Here is a 10,892-nt window from a genome sequence, read left to right as displayed (position 1 = left end):
GTGGTGGCGGCCTTGACCTCGTCCGGCACACTGCAGGCAGAAACACCACCAGAGACAGCGTGCTGCTGGTTAGTCCGTCAGCGCATCCCCGACCCACACTGGCCCTATGGCAGAGGCTGGCAGTGCCATGCCCATATACCCCCCTCCCCTCGCCTTCCTTGCCCCCCCCTCCCCCCTCCCCTAACTGACAGCATGTGCAAGTCAGTGCCCGCCGTCTTTGTCTTTCTCTGGCCACGGCAGTCTACTCTACAGGCCAGACGCGCTTTGGATATGAACGTTTCCTGGGAGCAGACGTCAAACAAACATTGATGAGCACTGGTGTATACAGACCTCCCCTCCCCGCACCTTTTGGGTTGGATCGTTCTGAGTGCCTGTGCTGCCTGCATCTTAGAGTTCCCCGGGGAGAGAAGCTCCAGGTGCCCACAGCGGTCACTTGCTTGGCAATGAAACCTTTCTTTGGTTGCCGTTCCTTCCCTGTGTCACTCCCCCACACCGCTCCCAGTGTTTTCTGGGGTCATTTTACAAATAAGCGACTGCGGTCAAATCCTTGTTTCAGGATCTGCGGCGTGGGAAACTCAAACTGAGACAAGGACCACACTGAAATACTAAGTGTATTCCTCTAGTGTCATACAGGACTTTCACATGTCACCGAGTCAGCTAGAGTCCTTGAACTGGATTTGTGGAACACAAAGTACCTGGAGAGGGAGGGAGTGTACTGTACATAATGGCGTGGACATGTCATACTCACACCGAGGACCCCCGTGGTAGAGGCATGTGACTGTCCACCACAATTCATGCTCTTCCTTCCATAGTCACAGGAAGAGGTTGTCGGTCAGATATTATATTCTCTACCCTCCCTTCTTCCTCGCACCTAGGTAGAGCCATGTGACCAATAATTTCCAGCTGAATGTGAGCAAAAGTGATGTGTCCAGACCAAGATAACTAGGAAGCAAGGGTGCATTCTCTACCCGCTCTCTCTCTGCCGGCTAGATCAGGACTCCAAAGCCCCAGGAATTGATAGAGTCACAAGAGGAAAGAAAGTAGGTGACCAGTTCTACCTACTCGCCAGAAGCAACCACACCAGACTGGTATGTATTATTGAATTAAACGACTAAAATGTGGGGGCTCATTGTTTTAGCAGCTGACATTCCCCTCACTTATATACACACTGTCTATGTTCTTTGTTAAGACTTTCATGAATCTGGGATCTTTTGCTCTTCTTTCCACAGTAGACAAAGAACAGTGAAATGTGATGTTTATTTAAAAAGAAAAGAAAATCCCTAAAAATCACATTGTACCATGTCCATCACCTCACTCCCTATTGCAGGACGCTGGACACTGCCTGAGCCAGGGGTGTTGGTCTCTGCTGGCAGGAAACAGCCAGCCATGTGATACCAGGAACTGTGGCCAGAGTTGGAAGAATATGTCTTGCAATGTTTAGAAACTCCATCAAATGTCATGGTTCATACTGAACTTGGCCCCTTTGAAGTTCAAGTTCACTTAATTTTGGAAAAACATGTTTCACATTTAACAACAAGAAATGGCAGAGCAAAGGCTAGATTTTAAACTTTCTTGGCCTTAGCTTGTTGCTACAGGACACTGTTTCCATGAATTGGACATGTAAGGATTACATACATGTCCCCGGAAATACAAATGGTTTAGAATTTAAGGGGGAAAGTCTATATACATAGGCATTTGGATCAACTGAATTTAAATAATTTTTTAAAGGTGCCCCAAACTGTAAAGTGCTAGCCAGATGAAAGTACTCTGGAGTTAAGAAACCAACAGATTCTGCTGGGCCTTTCTTCGCCTGTTTATAAATCATGACAGCAATCACCAGTAGTTAAGTACCAGTTAGGGTTGTTTATATTTTAGAGGTAAATCACACATGCTTTACTGAAAAAAGAAAAGAATTTTTTTTGTGTTCAACCAATAGCATGAAATAACTGTTATTAATAAAATGTGAAAAAGGAGAGAAATTCAAGTAGAAGCAAGATTTGAAAAGAAAAACTATAGACCACGAGTAACTTTTTCAGCCATTGTTGATCATTCACTGATAACCAGATTCAGGCAAGAGCTATTTCAAAGCTCTTTTCCCCCTTCCATCCTCAGCTCAAAAGTCGGAAAGGCAGTGAATGACTATGCAGCCCTCCTCTGTTAAGACTCTGACACCATCTTCCTAATAATAATTAAAACCAGGTGCTAACTCTGCGCAAAGCACTGTGCATTTTACATGTTCTATTATCTCATTTAAATTCAGCAATGTTCCTAAGAGAAAGGTATAATGTTCATTTTCATTCATTTAACTGAAGAAATACATTTAGTGAAAGGTCAAGTGCAGATTCGAAGCCAAGTAGTGAACCTCAGGGAATATACCTACAACCCCTTTGCTATATTCTCTCCTATTTATGATCTATTTCTCAAGAGACATGGTCTCTATTTCTCTACCTAATCATTAAGTTTTCTTACTGAATTCATTCTGCCTACCAGCATATTCAAGACTGCCTTCAGAAACCTCCTGTGTGCCCACTCAAATTTGGGCTAAAGAGGCCAGAACTCTTCCCATTCAGAATTTTCTAGATAGATTGAATTAAAGAAACTGTCAATAGTGCCCTTAAACACACAAAATAAAACAAACTAATACCAAAACCACATACAAGATCTTATATGGTGGTTTCATTATATTTAATCAGTCCATAATTATACATTAATATTAACGTTTTCCCTCTCCTTTCCCCTCCTCATCTTTTCTACACCTTATGGCATATAAATGGCATACACTAATCATTGGCATAATGGACTGTGTGACCTTGTACGTGTGAATTTGTAAAAGCCCTTTTAGAAGAAGTTGAATCTCTTAGGTGCTCTCAACTTTCTTCATTTCTACCAGGGCATGTATAGAAAAAATGTAGAAGTAAACTCATAAGCTTGTTGGAGTAATTACATTAAATTAAACAGGATTTTTGCATCTTGCTGAATATTGTAGTGATCACAGAATATCGATTCAGGCTGTATATCAGGAAAGCCAAGACATTTGCAATTCATGCCTATTTTTAAAATTAAAGTATTATTTGCTGTTGATAGGCACAGAAAACTACTGAGTTAATAAATCTTTAGCTCAAAACAGATAGCAATAGCTTAAAGAATGAATGTAAATAGTTCCCCTTATTTAAAGCTATAACCCACCATATTGAGTAAATAAAAATGATTAGATTATAAAATAAAATCATTCCATTGGGGTATGTTTGGGCTGGGGGGAGAGAAAGGAATAGTGGTGTCCTATAGCTGAAATCAGTTTACTGTTCAATCTGATTCGTTGCCTAAAAGGGCCATGAAATAATTAAACAAATTAGATTGAAAAGACTAACCAGGACTTTGAGTTGGGCCGAGAAGGGAATGTTTTGCCCAACACATTCCATTCATCAGACAGGCTAGGAAGCAACTTAGACATTTTCCATTCTGAAGAGGACAGTACCTGTTCTGGGCGTGAACCTCCACCTGGTCGGTCACCTGCCCCAAGGATTCTTCCTCTTGCTTCTGCCGCAGCCTTTCCTGTCGGGCTCGCCGACGCCGTTCCCGGGCAGCCTCTTCCTCATCATCGTCATTCCTCTGGTAGGCGATTCTGCAACATCACACAAACAACCTCTTGAGCATGCCAACTGCCAACCATCCTTACCATCTTCTTGGCAGAATCCGCCCCGAGTCGTTTTCTAAACTGGACTCCTATTGAACCACAGAGTTCTAAAAGGAAGGTTCCGTTCCTTACGTTTAGAGACCCAATCTCTAGTTTTCAAACTTGTACGGATCTGAAAAGCACTAACCCAACATCTACAGAAGATAATTTTCAATGATCAAATAAACAGCTTAAATTTAAAAACCTACACAAAAGCAACTTGCCTTCAGAGACTACATTAGCATATGTAGTCTTTACTAAGCCCAGGACCGGCTTGTAAACTTTAGAGACAGAAACCCAAAGCATCAAAACACATTTGAAAATAATCAAAACACTTACTAAAAAGAGTCGAAGCATGTTGTACTCATTTTCTGTATAGACACTGTCACAAGGTCAGAAAAGAATCAAGTTGAGTAACCAAACCAGGACTTTGACATTAAAAAGCCCAAACCCCTAATTAAAATCGAGTGCAGAATAGCCTCTTTGCTTGGATTTTATATTTTCCTTTTAGTTCCTTTTCACAGGAGAGAGGTGACAACTGAAAGGAGGCTTCCAAGTCAGTGCAGTTCCCCCTAAGGCTCCTCTTTTGTTCTAAAAACCCATGCTGGGCACATCATGGTAGCCCACAGTACCATGTGTGCATTTACGTAGACACTTAAGGGCTAGGGCAGGTAGAAGAGGCACAGAGGGCTACACATGCATCTGTTTTATTTAGCTTTCATAGTTTCAGCTGAAGCAAATGCCTATTTAGGGAAATGATACAATCAATACCATCACGTTAGATGTGTTTTCCTTATTCCCCAATAAAGAACTGGAGCTGGGAACGACAGGTGCCCAGACTCAGGAGGAAATGACCTGAATGGTTGACTTGGGTACATTTGAGGGATTAATGTGTATGGAGATACACAGTGCAGAGAAGGATGGATGTGCTGGCCCAGGGACACGCTGGCCTGATGGGCCCATGGGTTGGGGTGGAGATGCGCTGTGCAGAAGGCTGCTTTTTACATTAGTTAAAGCACTTTTATCACAATACTAGAGACCCGATGCATGAAATTTGTGCAAGGACCTTGGCCCCCACCCGCCTCGGCTTTGTCCGGAAGGACATCTGGAAGGACGTCTGGTCTAATTAGCATATTATGCTTTTATTATTATAGATTACTTACATATCTACAAATAGATATCCCGATATGCAAACGTTTCATGCTTGTACTTCTTATATAACAACAAAGCTAAAATAATGTACAAATGAAAAAAACAAAAATATAAATTTGTATGTGGAACCATACAATTTATACCAACAACATGAACCTAATAACTGGGAGTGGTTTGCTGTGGTCAATTTTACAAACCAGGCATGTTTAGGCGTAGATCCGAAGCGATTTGACTTCAGTAATGCAAATGCTATGAATTTTTTTTCACCTAGATAGCTTATAAAACACAAAATGAACAAAACCTAAGGTTGGTTGGTTGGTTCTTTGCTACTTCAGAAAAATCTGACTTTATACTTACTAAAATCTGCTAGTGTGTAATACTCAAATTCCAATATAAATAAAATGTCACCAGCTGGTTTATTTCTGTGAATGTGGTGACAAGAGCAGTGTGATATAGTTGAAAGATAACTAGGTTAGTATTCAGAAAACCTGGTTTCTAGAACTGGCTTCTCACTCGCTGGTTGCCCTTGATTAACCGGATTTAAATTGCCTTGTCTGAAAGTGTGTGCGAGTCTAATGAAATCGTGGGTGTTGTGGTAAGGCATTCTCCAGCAGAGTATGTTATTGCTCTCAGGAAAGTGCAGTTGAGGAGCTGCTTTATGAGGAAAGATGAGTTCAATTTTAGACTCGTTGAACTTGAGGTGACAACATGACACAATTTGAATGTTCCCTTCTAATTCAATCACATTGTAGTTTGCAGTCACAAGACCTTCCCAGTGGTTTGGCTTCAGTCTTCAGATTCTTGGCCTAATATTCCTTTGGCTTATTTCTCAGTAGACAGCTTTAACCACAGCAGGGTCCTTAATGACTGCTTCCCAAGCCAATCAAACACAAAGTCTTAATTTGTTCTTTTACATCTCTGGATCAGCCACGAGGTCTTGGCTATTACTGGGACCTTCCTTTTCCAAGATAAGCAAGAGACATAAAAGCTCCATATGGGACATCCTAGGCTACAAACAGAACTACCCCCCTTTCCTGAATGGAATTTCTTTTTTAGCCCTTAATTTCCCACTATGCTTGAACAATGAGAGATGTTAGTGTCTTCCTCCCACCTACCCATGTGCTTCGCAGCTGGATGTTGTTGGCTTTTAGTTCTGACACAAACTTGACCTGCCACTGAGGCTAAATCACACTCGACCTTTCTTCATCTTAGAGTTCTCATTGGAGGAGTGGCCTGAACAACCAGATTATACCCAGTCTCCTTTAACTCTTTTCACTTGGTAGAGCCTGAAATTTACAGTCTATCACTCTCCATGGGTAGCCCCTTGCCTAGGATATACAGTTACCAGAACTAGATTTTTAAGGATCTTTTATTACTACTGATGAATATGCAAATTAAAATTGTTTTCAAAGAACAAAAAGGAGGCAAAAGGACTGCATGGTATTTTGAAATCATAACATGCCCAGTTGCTGGCTTGATAACATATCAGTTGACTTCGTAAGTAAAGTTGTGTCCACACCAAACGACTCGACATGCGTGGAAATTCTTTAAATGTGAGGCTCGCTGCATTAGTCCTTGGCGTGCAAAGCCAGGTAGTTTCTTGCTTTTAGGTCTGTCCCACAGCAACCTGCCCTTCACATAACTACACAGGTTTATATTTTTTCCTTCAAAATTGAAAAGAACTTAATTGTTCATTTCTTCTGATTCTAAAAGTAACATACACTTATTTTCTTAAATCAGACAATACAAAATATATAAAAGAGAAAGTGAAAATGTGTTCCTTAATCACACAACTCAGACATAATAATGATTAATACTTGATGCATCCTACCAGACATTTCCCATGTATCACAGATGTTTTTTTTTTAACAAAGTGGAATTATGTTTCATATATATATATGTACTGGGACCTTTATAAACAGTTTTAAATTTACCTCATTTATGATTATTTTTAACATACTAGTAAAATATAATTTTCACAGCAACACAGTATTCTATGTACAGATGAATACTGTAATTATATAAATGTATTATAATCTATTTAACCCATTTTCCCCCGATAGTTAATATTTTTCCAAATTTATGTTCTTATAAACAATGCTGGAAAGGACGTCATTATAGCTATACTTTTAGCACTTGTTCAATTTCTCACCCAGGAAATATTCTCCGAAGTTAGCATGTCTGTGTTTAAAAGTATGCTCACTTTAAAGGCTTTTGATACACACTGACAACTTGCCCTCCAGAAAGGCATGCGACACCAGCAATGTATGTGAGTGCTAATTTCAACCTAAGCAGAATTTATTAAAAAAGACATCCAAATGCTAGCTCAACATCTAGTTTATGCTCCTGCTCAAGACAAAATGTTAACATTTCTAACCTCCCACACACCAGATGAAATGTATTTGAAAGGCTGCTGACTGGTAAACATCATACCTAACCACCCACTGGATTGTAATAAAAGCACAACAATCCGTTCGTTCCTCCTGAGAAACGTCAGCAGACGCGGCATTAACCAGGGTACGGGGGCTCTCCGCTACAGAGAGCTGATGTTCCCAGATGATTCAGAGGCAGTGTGGGGCCCGAACTTCCTCTGACTCATCTGGGAAAGACGAAACCATGTTGATTAGAGTTTTAATTGAAGGCATTTTATTTGAAAAAAAAGTAGCCCCAACTGATGTGTAAAGTACCTCTCTATTAAAAAAAAGTTTGACAAGAAGAATCCATGACTTCTCCCACCCATGCTGGGTGTTAGCAGGTTTAGTATGGAGTCCTGTGACCTGTTTTTTGGTAGCTGCCCTTGCTTGTCTGTGGAGGCATGAACACTTGGAGAAAGGTATAATCGAGCTTACTGCAGGGGCCAATGCTGCATCTTATAAACCATTGCAATTATACATACGGTATTGGGTCTTACTGCAAAGCAAAATGGCTCATCAAATATTCAGGGGAAAGAAAGAGAAATGGTGTGTGTGTGTGTGTGTGTGTGCACGAATAAGTGTTAAACAACCTCAAAAGTCCCTAATAATTACGTGATGTTATTTGACTGTCAGTGGTATGAAAAAGTAGAGAGAACTGGCTTTTCTTCCATTCCCAGAACCACTGCTAGAAGGCTCTGGTGTTAAATTATAAGAAAAAACAGACCTATGCGATGGGAAAACTCTCTCGGAATGCTGTGGCTTTCACACCAAAGAGGTACTCTACCACCAGGGTGCTACAGCCTCAGTATATTCAAGTAATAAGACAATTATGTTACACGCTGTACCTTTTAGATAGAAAGTTCAAATAAAGTATTGCAGATATGGGGGGGAGGGGAAGGTATTGCAGATATGGCAAAGAAGGGACTCTCTGAGGAATTGGTGTCTTTATGTTTGGACGGGCCAGGATCTAAATGTACATCGATGAGAGGAAGAGGAAGTAACAGGAGCTCCCACAGTTAAGACATTGGAGTGGGCACTCCTTGTCATCTTGCCTTGCCCCCCCCCCCCCCGCCCCTCCTTCCCCATCACAGATTTCTTAAGACTTGTGCAACAATGGCAGCATGTCATCTACAATAAAGGTGGTTTTATTTTGGTTTCACCTCATGTTCCCCAGGGTTTGAAGAATGTTGTTCTTATTTCCTTTCATTTTGTCTTCTTTCCATTTTGCTATTTCCTGATTTGAGATGATAGTACATGATCCTTGAACTTTCCAAGTAAAATGCTGGCAATAGTATTTTATTAATAAAACAAGATCTCTTATCAGGAAACCATGTTTAAAAATAGAATAAGAAAAAGTAATAGCCATTTTTAAATGTCTTTATTGATTTTTAGAGTGAGAGGAAGGGGGAGGAATAGAGTGATAGAAACATCAAGCCCACAACCTGGGCATGCGCCCTGACCAGGAATCGAACCAGTGACCTCTTGACTCATGGGTTGACACTCAACCACTGAGCCACACTGGCTGGGCAGTAATAGCCATTTTTAGGAGGAAGATTGATTTTATTACATGTGAAGAGCATTAAAGACCCAGAGAGAATGGGGAGAAAGTGGTTGTCTATACTGAGTACAAATGTACTTACTTTATGTTGACATTCACAGTACTACTCTGAGTAATTAATTGGATAGCCAAATAGTTCATCAAGTTTGGATTTGTAGCCTTGCTATTCTATTTTTTTTACATACATATATGACATAATTATTTTGCAATTAAAAAATTTAATAACATGTTTGATGATTTTTCAAATTCTCTCCACCAAGACATCACTTCCTTCTGTCACTTTCTGTAGAGGATCCCACAGTTAATGTTACCATCCTCCTATTGATAGGCATTTGCTTCCCCAACTTTTCTCTACCATATACAGTGCTATAACACCTTGTGCACATGTGTTCCTCTAGGGTAGATGGTGTGAAGTGGAATAGTATATGTTCATTTAAATGTAAAAGATCCTGTCAGATTGCACAACACAATAGTTGTTTCAACTTACATCCCTATGCTGTCACTTCAAATAACCTGGTTGGATTAACATATAGTGATACAGTCCTCTGCTAACTGACAAGAGTCAGAGAAAAATTTAATCTTTTACATCTTATATAGCAATAATTTCTAACATTTGAAGGATGAGGATCCTTTTAAAATATCAAGAAAAAAATTAAGGTAACATGACAATTGCTTATACTTTTGTTATTTATTAATAAAATGTTTTGTAAAGTGCCTGTAACATCCATAATGCATAAAAAGGAATCTGTAGCGTATAAACCATTGCATTTATATTTAGTCATATCTGAAGAACAGCCCTTCACTCCTGAAACAGTTGTTTGCCAGACTACAGAAAATACTTGGTATGGATATAAATTTGGGGATCTCTTTCAATGACTTCACCACTAGAGATCCACTGTGGATAGAAAGATTTCCAGAGCCACTGAACAGACTTTCAATTGCCACCTTCAAATCCTTTTGTGTTCTTTGACATCCCTCATGTTTGGTAAGCAGACATACATGTACAGGTACACATGCCGACTCACAGGTTACGTGAGGAAAATCTGGGAGAAAGAAAAGGGTCAGTCCCTAAAATGACGCCAATTTATGAAAGACTCAGGGAAGTCCCATTCGGATAAAGGTTCCCAAGTCTCTTTTTCTTTCACTGTTTTTGCAATGTCCTATATTTTAAAAAGAGAATGCTGCACCCCAAATTCCAACATTAAATAGTTAGCTGCACCCTAAGACCAGCTCCCATCTCTCTGCCTCCCACTGTACCTCCACTTTCATGTAAGGAGTCATTTGAAGAAGGTGGCATTTGTTGAAGGAGTGATCACAGGATGTAAGTGAGCCACTCAACCCCAAACATGATCCTGTCCCAGCTTTCTGCAGCGGGACACTCCCCACGCAGGCCTCACCCAGGAGGAAGACAGCCTGGGTTCACGGACACTCAGGACAACTTCTTAGTCAATTACTTTTCTTTGATTTCCATCATTCTTGGTTCTGCCACTATCATTGTCTTAACCTGGTTCTTAAGATGGGATCCAACTTAAAGAGTTAACATATCATGTGGGTTGAAAATGTGCTGGTCCACCGTTAGGAGGCAAAGTGACTCATGTCCTTTCATTATTCCTTGTCATGTACCCCCCCGCCCCCACCCAGTAATCTTCTCTCAAAACATGAAATGCAAGCAGATTCTCCAAATGTATCCAGTCAAATCTGTGAATTGCTCACACGCTCTCAGCAAAATCTCAGGCCATGCCGTGATCAGGAGGGAAAATCCCGAGCTACTGAAATGAGTCATATTCGCCCCATACATTTACTGTATGTTTGAAAGTTAAAAGAGGTTTATAGAAACATTCAAGGTTCTTAACTATGATTTTGCTTATGTGTGGTGCCTGCAAAATGTTGTGGTTTCATTTAATGCACAAGAGGCCTAATTCTGAATTTTTTCCCCTTGGATTCCTTGAAAAAAAGGCATTAAAAATTATAACGGAGGGAAAAAAATCCAGAAAATAAAAATAATTTTCAGGTCAGAATATGTTTAGAAATGGATTGGCAGCCAATCAACAATTGGTCTGTTATTAATATAAAATAGAATGAAAGAAAACCCTCC

General features: G+C 40.2%; 1 protein-coding gene across 1 annotated transcript in view; it reads right to left on the bottom strand.

Annotated features, from left to right (window-relative positions):
* The window catches only part of CALD1 (caldesmon 1), a 228,418-nt gene that overhangs the window by 57,283 nt on the left and 160,243 nt on the right, over window positions 1–10,892 (bottom strand). Inside the window, exons 4-5 of the mRNA XM_015559401.1 lie at window positions 3,476–3,622; window positions 9–30 (exon numbers count right to left, since the gene is read on the bottom strand). Coding sequence (XP_015414887.1) covers window positions 9–30; window positions 3,476–3,622 — 169 coding nt within the window. The remainder of the gene's footprint in view (window positions 1–8; window positions 31–3,475; window positions 3,623–10,892) is intronic.

The sequence above is a fragment of the Myotis davidii genome, unplaced genomic scaffold, assembly GCF_000327345.1.
Source record: "Myotis davidii unplaced genomic scaffold, ASM32734v1 scaffold214, whole genome shotgun sequence".
Lineage (NCBI taxonomy): Eukaryota > Metazoa > Chordata > Mammalia > Chiroptera > Vespertilionidae > Myotis > Myotis davidii.
The sequence above is the reverse complement of the archived record's forward strand: the minus strand, read 5'-3'. Positions and strand labels throughout refer to the sequence as shown.